The sequence below is a fragment of the Podarcis melisellensis genome, assembly GCF_964234715.1.
Source record: "Podarcis melisellensis genome assembly, chromosome: 5".
NCBI classification, from domain to species: Eukaryota; Metazoa; Chordata; class Lepidosauria; order Squamata; family Lacertidae; genus Podarcis; species Podarcis melisellensis.
In genome coordinates, this window is record NC_138537.1 from 91,673,118 (window position 1) to 91,685,618 (window position 12,501).

The 12,501-nt window shown below is 41.3% G+C and overlaps 1 protein-coding gene across 3 annotated transcripts in view; it reads right to left on the reverse strand.

Annotated features, from left to right (window-relative positions):
• Positions 1-6,906: 6,906 nt before the first annotated feature.
• Positions 6,907-12,501, reverse strand: part of MAEA (macrophage erythroblast attacher, E3 ubiquitin ligase) — a 75,697-nt gene continuing 70,102 nt past the window's right edge. For all 3 annotated transcript variants that reach the window (XM_081911822.1, XM_081911823.1, XM_081911824.1), the window contains 4 exons: positions 12,104-12,212; positions 11,601-11,734; positions 10,254-10,449; positions 6,907-8,247 (listed from right to left, as the gene is read on the reverse strand). In XM_081911822.1, coding sequence (XP_081767948.1) covers positions 8,152-8,247; positions 10,254-10,449; positions 11,601-11,734; positions 12,104-12,212 — 535 coding nt within the window. In that variant the 3' untranslated portion in view covers positions 6,907-8,151. The remainder of the gene's footprint in view (positions 8,248-10,253; positions 10,450-11,600; positions 11,735-12,103; positions 12,213-12,501) is intronic.

The window sequence follows — 12,501 nt, forward strand, 5'->3', positions numbered from 1 at the left end:
TGCCCCACAATCAATAATTCTGTTGCTAAGGCTGATGCCCCCTAATCAATAATTCTGTTGCTAAGGCTGGTGCCCCACAATCCATAATTCTGTTGCTAAGGCTGGTGCCCCACAATCAATAATTCTGTTGCTAAGGCTGATGCCCCCCTAATCAATAATTCTGTTGCTAAGGCTGATGCCCCCTAATCAATAATTCTGTTGCTAAGGCTGATGCCCCCTAATCAATAATTCTGTTGCTAAGGCTGGTGCCCCCCTAATCAATAATTCTGTTGCTAAGGCTGATTCCCCCTAATCAATAATGCTGTTGCTAAGGCTGGTGCCCCACAGTCAATAATTCTGTTGCTAAGGCTGATGCCCCCTAATCCATAATTCTGTTGCTAAGGCTGATGCCCCACAATCAATAATTCTGTTGCTAAGGCTGATGCCCCCTAATCAATAATTCTGTTGCTAAGGCTGGTGCCCCACAATCCATAATTCTGTTGCTAAGGCTGGTGCCCCACAATCAATAATTCTGTTGCTAAGGCTGATGCCCCCCTAATCAATAATTCTGTTGCTAAGGCTGATGCCCCCTAATCAATAATTCTGTTGCTAAGGCTGGTGCCACCCTAATCCATAATTCTGTTGCTGAGGCTGATGCCCCCCCTAATCAATAATTCTGTTGCTAAGGCTGATGCCCCCTAATCAATAATTCTGTTGCTAAGGCTGGTGCCCCCCTAATCAACAATTCTGTTGCTAAGGCTGATGCCCCACAATCCATAATTCTGTTGCTAAGGCTGGTGCCCCCCTAATCAATAATTCTGTTGCTAAGGCTGGTGCCCCCTAATCAATAATTCTGTTGCTAAGGCTGGTGCCCCACAATCCATAATTCTGTTGCTAAGGCTGGTGCCTCCCCAATCCATAATTCTGTTGCTAAGGCTGATGCCCCACAATCAATAATTCTGTTGCTAAGGCTGATGCCCCCTAATCAATAATTCTGTTGCTAAGGCTGATGCCCCCTAATCAATAATTCTGTTGCTAAGACTGGTGCCCCACAATCAATAATTCTGTTGCTAAGGCTGATGCCCCACAATCCATAATTCTGTTGCTAAGTCTGATGCCCCCTAATCAATAATTCTGTTGCTAAGGCTGGTGCCCCCTAATCAATAATTCTGTTGCTAAGGCTGATGCCCCCACTAATCAATAATTCTGTTGCTAAGACTGGTGCCCCACAATCAATAATTCTGTTGCTAAGGCCGATGCCCCACAATCCATAATTCTGTTGCTAAGGCTGATGCCCCCTAATCCATCATTCTGTTGCTAAGGCTGGTGCCCCCTAATCAATAATTCTGTTGCTAAGGCTGATGCCCCCACTAATCAATAATTCTGTTGCTAAGGCTGGTGCCCCCTAATCCATAATTCTGTTGCTAAGGCTGATGCCTCCCTAATCAATAATTCTGTTGCTAAGGCTGATGCCCCACAATCCATAATTCTGTTGCTAAGGCTGTTGCTCCACAATCCATAATTCTGTTGCTAAGGCTGTTGCCCCACAATCAATAATTCTGTTGCTAAGGCTGATGCCCCCCTAATCAATAATTCTGTTGCTAAGGCTGATGCCCCACAATCCACAATTCTGTTGCTAAGGCTGTTGCCCCCTAATCCATAATTCTGTTGCTAAGGCTGACGCCCCACAATCAATAATGATGCAGGCCTTCCAAGTATCCCTATTTTCCAGGGGCAGTCCCAGATTTGCAGAATCCATCCCGGTTTCTGATTTGATCCTGGAATGCCCTGCTTTTCCTTAGGACGTCCCTATTTTCATCAGAGGACGTTTGGAGGGTTTGGTGGGATGTCCCTATTTTCATTGGAGAAATGTTGGAGGGAACATCTATATTCATCAAGGAAATGTTGGAGGGTATAAACCAGGTTGCGCAATGTCATAAATCATGCTTGCTCTCAACTTACCCTCCATGCTGCTCCCACACTTCCCCTCAGTCCTTCAGGCCCAAATCCCAATGGGGAGAATGGGGTGCCTGGACCAGCAATAAAGCCTCATGTTGTACTGGCCCTATATTGCCTTATTGCTAGAGAAATCCTCTTGTGTTGACTCATGCTTGTTTGCAGGCTAGTTAAACCAGACTTTCTTGTCCTTGATGTTCTCCATTGTGTTAAGACTGTGGCTCCCATGCCAGCTGCGGATGATGGGAGTTGTTATCCAATATTTCTGGAGAGCAGTAGCATTGAGAAAGTCTTCACTAAACAGTGTTCCACCAGGCCGGAGCCAGAGTTGAAAAGGCCCTGGCTCTGGTTGAAGCTAATCGAATTTCCTTAGGGCCCGGGACCACTTTGTTGTTGTTTAGTCGTTTAGTCGTGTCCGACTCTTCGTGACCCCATGGACCAGAGCACACCAGGCACTTCTGTCTTCCACTGCCTCCCGCAGTTTGGTCAAACTCTTTTTTTTTATATATAAAAGTTTTTATTAATTTTTCCAACACATAATAAAAGACAAACACATTACAAAACAAAGACATACACCACATTAAACATATACTGACTTCCCCATACCTCCCTTTCGCTGCATCCTTGTTCCAAAGTTCTTTAGCAACCCTTTAATCAGTTTATCTATTAGTTCCCTTTCATTAAATTTCTTTAAACTTAATATTTACAGCTGTATTTCTCTACTTCTTACCCCTTGACATCTCAACACTCCTCAATTTTACAACAGTTTTTAAGATATAGTTTAAACTTCTTCCAGTCCTCTTCCACTGTCTCTTTCCCCTGATCTCGGATTCTGCCGGTCATCTCTGCTAGTCCCATGAAGTCTGTCACCTTCGTCTGCCATTCTTCCAGAGTAGGTAGTTCTTGCATCTTCCAATACTTTGCCAGAAGAATTCTTGCTGCTGTGGTAGCATACATAAAAAAGGTTCTGTCCTTCTTTGGCACCAATTGGCCAACCATGCCCAGGAGAAAAGCCTCAGGTTTCTTAGGAAAAGTCCATTTAAGGACCTTCTTAATTTCATTATAGATCATTTCCCAGAAGGCTTTAATCTTTGGGCAGGTCCACCAAAGGTGGTAAAAGGTACCTTCAGTCTCATTACATTTCCAACATTTATTATTGGGCAAATGATATATTTTTGCTAGTTTGACTGGGGTCATGTACCACCTGTAAATCATTTTCATTATGTTCTCTTTTAAGGCATTACATGCCGTGAATTTAACACCGGTGGTCCATAACTGTTCCCAGTCAGCAAACATAATGTCATGACCGATATCCTGTGCCCATTTAATCATAGCTGATTTCACCGTTTCATCCTGTGTGTTCCATTTCAACAGCAAATTGTACATTCTAGACAAGTTCTTAGTATTGGGTTCTAACAGTCCTGTTTCTAACTTTGACCTCTCCTTCTGAAATCCTATTTTCCTGTCCTGCTTAAATGTCTCATTTATCTGACGGTAATGTAACCAATCTCGAACTTTGGACTTTAGTCTCTCAAAACTCTGAAGTTTAAACTTCTCACCATCTTGTTCTAGGATTTCACAGTATTTTGGCCATTTAGAATCCATATTAAGTTTTTTCACCGCCTTAGCTTCCATTGGTCAAACTCATGCTGGTAGTTTCAAGAACACTGCCCAACCATCTCGTCCTCTGTTGTCCCCTTCTTCTTGTGCCCTCCATCTTTCCCAACATCAGGGTCTTTTCCAGGGAGTCTTCTCATGAGGTGGCCAAAGTATTGGAGTCTCAGCTTCACGATCTGTTCTTCCAGTGAGCACCCAGGGCTGATTTCCTTCAGAATGGGGAGGTTTGATCTTCTTGCAGTCCATAGGACTCTCAAGAGTCTCCTCCAGCACCAGAATTCAAAAGCATCAATTCTTCGGCGAACAGACTTCTTTATGGTCCAGCTTTCACTTCCATACATCGCTACTGGGAAAACCATAGCTTTTACTATACAGTCCATTCCCAGGACCACTAGGGTGTTGCTATTTATGGACCTTGAGGCTCTCCGTGGGGCATACCGGGAGAGGCGGTCCCGTAGGTACAAGGGTCCTAGGCCGTGAAGGGCTTTAAAGGTCAAAACCAGCTGGAAAAGCACTGGGTGAATATGCTCCCATGGCAGATACCCCGTGAGGAGCCTTGCTGCAGCATTCTGCACCCGCTGGAGTTTCTGGGACAGCTTCAAGGGCAGCCCTGCGTAGAGCGAATTACAGTAGTCAAGCCTGGAGGTGCCCGTCGCATGGATCACTGTGGCCAGGTCGGGGCGGGAAAGGTAAGGGACGAACTGCTTGATGCGGCGAAGGTGGAAAAATTTCGCCTTGGCTGTTGCTGTAACCTGCGCCTCCATGGAAAGGGAGGCATCAAGGATTACACCCAAACTCTTAACGGAAGGCAATGGCACTAATTGGGCCCCTGCAAGAGAAGGGAGTTGGTCTCTCATCCCCATGCCATTCCTACCCAGCCATAGGACCTCTGTCTTCGAAGGATTTAGTTTCAATTGGCTCCCACAAAACCATCCAGCCACAGCTTCCAAGCATCTGGTCAGTGATGAAGTAGGGAGTGCTAATGACATGGGATGTGGGGGTTGTAAACACAATTGTGACCGATGATGGTTCCAGTATTGAAAAACGTCAAAGCAAGTTTCGAAAAAAATAATCCTGTTGCACAGATTTTGAAAAGGCACCCTGGGCTCCTTTAGGAGGAAGGGTGGAATATTGATTTAAATAAACTTAACGGGTACATCTCAACAGTGTACGGTGAGGAGCATACCGATTCTGAGCAGGAATGGGCTGCTAAATTATTTGTATTTCAGTGCATATCGAAGGTCAGTGCTGCTTCCCCTTTAAACGATGCTCACCTGGATTTCAGTGGAATATAAAGCAGAGTTCACAAATCTTCACCCACTTTTTTCCCCACTGCAAATTGGCACTGAGTGGACACAATTTGAAGCAAAGAGCAATCTTGAACCGTCTATTCATCACTTCTTTTCAACTACAACACCATGCCACCCAGCCTGTTTTATCCCCAACAAACATCTCAGGTTCCAAAGTAACCACAGATGTCTTGCAGCATACCTGCTGGGGGAAATTTCAACATGTCAGTGAATGAGTATTGTCTCCTTAATCACGCTGCAATTCCAAACTCGTAAGAAGAAACTTGAACTTTTAAGTTATTCAGTCTTACTCTGGTGACACACAAAAACCTCCCCTGTGCTGCACCAGTATTAAAGATGGCGAATGGCTCCTGTCTCCCAGTTTAACCTACCCCAAATGCATGCAGTGGAACTGAATAGCACCAACTGTTCTAAGAAATGGCTGCTATAATACACCAAGATGCATGTTTTATACTTACATGGCACTGAGGTTAACAGCAGACCTTTAACTTGCAGTTTATCCTTACGTTCTTGGTGCATGATTAATCTAAAATTCCTGACCCTTCAGGCCAAGGAACACAATGTGCCTTCACTAAAATGCTTTAATTCTTTAAAAAATAGCAAAAACTTTTGAAGGCAGAGTTAGGGAGCCCATAGATCATAGATGTCAACTTTCCTTTTTTAAAAGGGAAATTTCCTTATTCCGAATAGGATTCCTCGCAAGGGAAAAGTTGACAGCTATGCCATAGACAGCCCTCTAGGTATTTTTAGACCTCAGGGATAATGAGAGCTCTAATCCAGGTACAACTGGAGGGAAACAGGTTCCCTCACCTGAAAGTACTTTGTACATGGTCTTGCAAGCTTATGACAGAAATAATGGTGATTAAAAATGGCCTATAATCTTCACGGGTTCGTTCAAAAGCCCTGTTAAGACATTCAGTAGTCCTTCACTCAGAGGGGTGTGTCTGCAAAGCTGGGTGTTTTAAAAACAAGAATGTAGCCAACTCTTATCTATCGATTTGCGATTTGTTATAACAGATAAATCTCAAGAGATGCAGAGCAATTGAGCTAAGCCAGGCTGCAAGATAAGTGAAATTGTGGAATTTCGCCCCCTTTCACAGGTAGATGTACCTGGAGCAGTGCCCCTTCTCATTCTGTAAAATATTACATAGCTACAGTCCGTTCCCTCCAGCAGCAAATGTTGTTTCCCCCTGTGGGGAAACAATGTTTATCAGAGATGCTTCACTGCCAGAGAAACACCAGTTGAGCTACTTGTTTTTAATTAACAGGTTTAAAATGGGAACTTTTAAAATCTTGAAACTTTAAAAGTGTTGAAATTATGAACTTTCACCAAAACAGCCAAAAGCATAGCATTGCGATACTGTGACTTCAACCATCTGAACTGCCAAAAAGAAAGATTTCAGCTAAGTTTTGGGTGACCAGCATTTGTAAACATAAGACTTGGGCCTTCCAATGCAAAAAAATTCAAAACTGTTTAACTCAGCCATTTTTCATGAGAGTTTTCTGGCTTAGGGTTACATTCAGATCTGGGCTTGTGGCTTATCTGACCTGAGACAAATCACAAGCTGTAGCCAAATATTAAAGCTAAAGATCAAAGCTGCATCAAGTGTGTTCTATTTGTTTAAATCACTGCTTGTCTATGATAATTAGAAAATCAAGTCTCCCTACATTAGTCTTTCACTTAGAAACATAGATTCTGTATTTAATTTTGTGATCATGTGAGTATCCCAATCCCACATCTAAATGTATCTCCTAGCCCTTCCCAGAATTTTGAAGGTGTACTGGATCAAGTGTTTAGAAGAGATGAGCACATCTCTCCCTTTACTTATTGATAGCTGTTCAGATTTCAAAAATACAGTATCTGTATAATCCAATAATCAGACAAGTATCCAGAAAATACTGAGTTGTCACCAGTATTAGATAAAATATCTATAATGTGACCATTTTAGTAGTGAAGGTTAACTCCCCGCACCAATTCCTAGTTTCAAGAACAAATTAACATTCCACTGTCAACTAAGGAAAAGAAACAATGATTATAAAAGGGTTTGTGTTTACAGTCTTTATTAGCTAATCAACATCAACATGCAAAAATAAATGCTAAATACAAACTTCTACCATATGGTTTTTTCCAACTACAATGGTTTTATTTGGAGAGTGATAAGGATGTGATTTGCAGCTGTTAAAACTGAACTAATCTCTTGTGTAATGAATACCCTAAAATTACATAATTAATCCTGCAAGGCATCTTCAAAATTTGCCCAACACTTAAGGTTACCAGCTGATCTTTATGTGAGTACATTCTCAAAGTAAGAAATAAGGCAGTAGCACTAATGGTTTGATATTGAATCCTATGCACATAGTAACTAATAAATGAAGAATTTTAACACTATGGTCAACTGGAAGGACAGACATACAAGCAGTGCATTGTGCCTGTAATGTTTTCAGTTACTTCGTATTTATGCAGTCTTCCCAAGATGGTCAATGTGTGGAGGGTTTTTGGAAGAGAATAAACCCTTGCAGTACTTTTCAAAGAACTCCTAACTGATCCAGTTAAATCAGCCTTGTGTTAGTGTTGTCGTCAAGCATCTACTATGGCCCATGGGATCATTTCAAAGGCAGAATGGAAGAGGATTTCAAACAAAAGGGTCTTAGCCAATTGCTAACACAGAAAAAGGAAGCACACGGACCTACATCACACTTTGACATTGCAAATCTATTTCCAGTTTATGTGTCTCATGCTGACAACCACATTTGAAGGGGAGATGCACGTGTGTGCGTGCGTGCACACACTTGAGGCCACAAGGTCGACACACATTCAGAGGCCGTGACTGGCCCCAGTTCCCTGGTGCATGTATCACAGTTTTGCATATTTGGCCCCTTCAAATAATAAGTTCTTCCATACATGGGCACATATTGGTGATGTTGAAAACAGGTCTGGAAGTGTGAAATGGCCCTTTGAGGTTCACTGTAACTTTTTTTCTCATGTGAAACTGTCCATTTTTTGAGCTGAGTTTTTGCTGGATGATTATTTGAGAAAAGTCCAATTACTGTAACAAAATCCAAACATTCAATATTTGTTCCCTCCAAGTACAACCTTTTAGTCACACTTCCTCAGTTTCTAAGAGTGTATATTGTTGTTCATTGATCTTTGGTCGCAATAAAAAAATGCCACCAACCAATCTGATTCCCACCCCAGCTCTCTTAGCCACACTCAAGATCTTTCTCTACAAGTCATGCCAAAATATATTATGTCAAATTCCAGCGGCACTTCATTGTATGTACGAGGGAATTACATAATGTAGACCTTCTCAGCTTGTGAGAAGTTGAAGACTTCTTTGGTTCTTGGGCAAACTACTTTATCATCTTGACGAACAGAAAGCAAAGACTGAAACAAAAAGAAGAGAGATTAATTATGATAGTCCCAGAGTGAAATAAAGTGTTTATCCATTCTTCAGTTTCTGTTATCTTAACTGCAAAGTTTTAAGAGCTGACAACAGCTATACACAATCCATGACTCCACACTGCTATATACACACACTAGCCAATGTCTGTTCAGCCTTTTTTGTAATCCTATTTTGACTGATTTTTTATTATTATATACAATATTTATATATTGTCTAATAAAGTTTATTTGGGTGGTTTAAAGGTTTAAAACAAGTAAGAGACATGCTAACACAGAATAAAACTAGGAAATACATAAAACCCATCTAAAAATTTGCAACAAGTTAACATTAACATAAGAATCTAAAAAGCAATAAAATATAAATATTTAAAAGCTCAGGAATATTTTTAAAAGGTTTCACAATGTAGGCACCAGGCAAGTTTCTCTATGGAGGGCATCCCACAGTTTCCTTTGATAGGAATCTAGGGAAGGGCATTGAAATATGATTTTAAGTTCTGGAATAGGTACATGTAGGAAAAGGTGATCTTTCTGGTAAACTGTCAGCCAAAGCCAATCAGAGCTTAAAATGGTTCCTAACAACCCTTTGAACTGGACCTGAAAATGGACTATAAAGCTGGTGAAGTCGGTGAAGCACTGGTATATGAGCATTATCAATCTGTCTCAGTTGCTTGCTGCTCTGTGTTGGAGCAACTGAAGATGCAAGACAAACTGAAGTTTGTGGACCATCTTCAAAAAAATCCCCATGTACAATGCATTCAGCAATCCAAACAGGAGGTTAACAGGTATCAAAAGTTGTAGCAAAGCTATCTTTGTCCACATCAGCTTAAGCTAATAAAAGGTTTCTGAGCTAGAGTCTACTTATGCCTCTAGTGACGATGAAAGTGTAAACCAAAACTGCATGTGAGCCCTTAAGGCAGGCATGGCCAAACTTGGCCCTCCAGTTGTTTTGGGACTACAACTCCCATCATCCCTAGCTAACAGGACCAGTGGACGGAATGATGGGAATTGTAGTCCCAAAACAGCTGGAGGGCCAAGTTTGGCCATGCCTGCCTTAAGGGGAATGTAACCACCTGTAGCCCACATGAGCACCACTCAGCCAGGCAGACAAACCACCCTATCACAGCATTCAGTGTTGGTTAGATTGAGTCTGAGGTCTCAGGGCCCATTACTGTGCTCAAAACCAAAAAGACAACTAGATGCAGGAGAAAACCCAGAGAGAATAAATTCTCAAAGTGCCAAAATGTTTTTATTATGCTCAACATATTCATTAAGAAGTTATTTCATCCGGAGTGTCTTAAACTTTTTAACATTAACCCGCAAAGATAATTTTCTGAAGCTTTGTCCTCTGCTGAATTCAACTAAAGGCCTAAGCAAATTATTGAAGGCTTTTGTAGAATTCAGCAAAGCAGAAAGCTGTACAAGTTAAAGTTGGAAGGTTCAGTAAGTTCCTACATTGGCTCCCAGTTGTTTCCGAGCACAGTTCAAAGTGTTGGTGTTGACCTTTAAAGCCCTAAAGGGCCTCAGCCCAGTATACCCGAAGGAGCATCTCCACACCCATCGTTCAGCCTGAACACTGAGGTCTAGCGCCGAGGGCCTTCTGGCAGTTCCCTCACTGCAAGAAGCAAAGCTACAGGGAACCAGGCAGAGGGCCTTCTCGGGAGTGGCACCCGCCCTGTTGAATGCCCTCCAAACAGATGTAAAAGAGATAAACAACTACCTGACATTTAGAAGACATCTGAAGGCAGCCCTGTTCAGGGAAGTTTTTAATGTGTGATATTTTAATGTATTTTTAATCTTTGTTGGAAGCTGCCCAGAGAGGCTGGGGAAACCCAGCCAGATATGCGGGGTACAAATAAATAAATTATTATTATTATTATTATTATTATTATTATTATTATTATTATTTCCAAACCAATTTAACGCCATTATCTGTTTTAGGAAGCTACATATATCACAGTAGTTTGAAATATCTATGGAAATACACTTACATTGTATCCATACACATATCCATTTGGAAGCATCATGGGAGGATTATTTTCATTCATCACATCTCCTGAAATCTTGCAGACTAGTCGGGAGTTGGCACAATGTGCCATTGGCAGAGGCTGAGCCAGCTTATTTAGGGATTTGCTACAAACAGGGCAGTCAGGGTTTTTGGAACTGCCATCCTCTTTATAACATTGTCTATTTAAAAGTGAGTTAAAGGATAATAGATAAATTACATATTTGAATAACAGACACTGAACAGAGAACTCATTTGTTACAGAAGACGGCTTTTAGGCTTATATGAAGAAAGTGGATCTACAGGTGCAGATGTTGATTTCAAGGACAACCAGTTTTATTTTTGTGTACTTCTGAGCCTCCTAAACCTGTTAAATTTTCAGCTCACAAAAACAGCGGTCAAGACACCCGATGGCTCAGGCTTGCTCGATTTTTTTTACCGAACGCGTAAAAATGCACGAGTCTTTTCTGAATTCTGATATTACAAAAAAATTAAATAAAATCCCAATTTATATCAAGATTAAGAGTCTGTGTGTCATGCAATCTGCATTTTGGAGAACACAAACAATGAAAGATGGCTGCTGTTTTTTAAAAAAAAGTATTCAAGGCATAAACATATGTCTTAAATTTGGGCATAAATTTGCCAAATGCAGATAGTCTACAAAAAACTGAACTATTTAATTGCTCATTGTCTAACATTGTGTATGCCATCAAATGCCAACAGTGTCCTTCAGCTCTCTATATTGGACAAACAGGCCAGACCTTACGCCAAAGAATAAACGGACATAAATCGGACATCAGGAATCACAAGACAGAGAAACCAGTAGGAGAACACTTCAATCTCCCAGGACATTCTATACAAGATCTCAAAGTAGCTGTTTTACCACAAAGGAATTTCAGAAATAGACTGGAAAGAGAAGCTGCTGAATTGCAACTTATCACCAAACTTAAAACCATGGAGAGTCCTGGTCTGAACAAAGACCTTGGATTCTTATCTCATTATACATGACAAAGCCATTTTTCACCTTCTCACCCCTTGCTTTTTCCTGTAAGACCTATTGCAGTTGTTAAGAGTCGTCAACAGGCTCATCACAGCTATCTGCCAATCACCCATTCCCACCACCCTTCTGAGTATACCCCTCCCCACCTTCTCACTATATAGAAGGGTCTGGTGACTTCTGTTTCAGTGTATCTGAAGAAGTGTGCATGCACACGAAAGCTCATACCAAGAACTGACTTAGTTGGTCTTTAAGGTGCTACTGGAAGGAATTTTTTTTGTTTTGAATTTTTAAGGACCAAGTTTCAGCATCCCACTGTGATGCACTGAAGGATACGGTGTTTTTATAGCTGAAAGCCCGGCCTGGAGTGTTATAGTAAAGACAGAGTTGTTCCCCAGCTGATGCAGCCTGTAGTTATCATATCTAAACTGCTGGATTAGCATCCTCCACCGGGCAGGGTCCAGAAGATCCTGTGGGGGGAACACAGAGACACAAAAATGCAAAAGGCAGACTGTGATATTTCAATAGTTTCAAAGTATTGGGAATGTAATTATGCAACCAGTTGAACCTGGAATTTTTTTTGTGCATCTCAGTTTTAATACTTTCAAATATTCCAGCGGGGAATCACAACCGTTCCCAGCTGTCAATATCGAGAAGCAGATTAACAGAACATTTTGCCAATAGCAACAAGCAGGTTAAATGCATGTTTGAAATCCTCAATATTTAATAATGGGCATCAATTTAGAGTCAGTAAGCATTGGCGCATCAGTACACTGCAAAAAAAAGAAAAGAAAAAAATCCTCTGCCCATCTTTTTAGCTTAATTAAATTGACACATACCTTGTAAGGAGAGATATGAGTATCTGAAGGGAAGGCCAACATTCCCATCACCTGTCGTACCTCGTCCAGTTGATTTCCTTCAGCCTGGCTGAAATGCTTCCTTGCATGTCTGTAATTCAGAACGCAAAATTACTCTGCTTGCATCTCAACATTTGCTTTATGTTCTTTTTAAGAAGTACCAACCCTTACCTGCAAAGAGAAACATTTTTCGAAGCAAATCTTACAACCCCAGGAAGTTTTCTCACTTATCTATGAAAGTACTACATTTCTGAGCCACAAAGTTTATTCCAGAAGAGAATCCATGATCATCCATCAAAACACAATTTTTGTTGCAAGTCCTAGGGAGTGTCTGATGCAAATCTAGTGCTAAACATTGTCAAGAGACTGAGGGGTGTGTA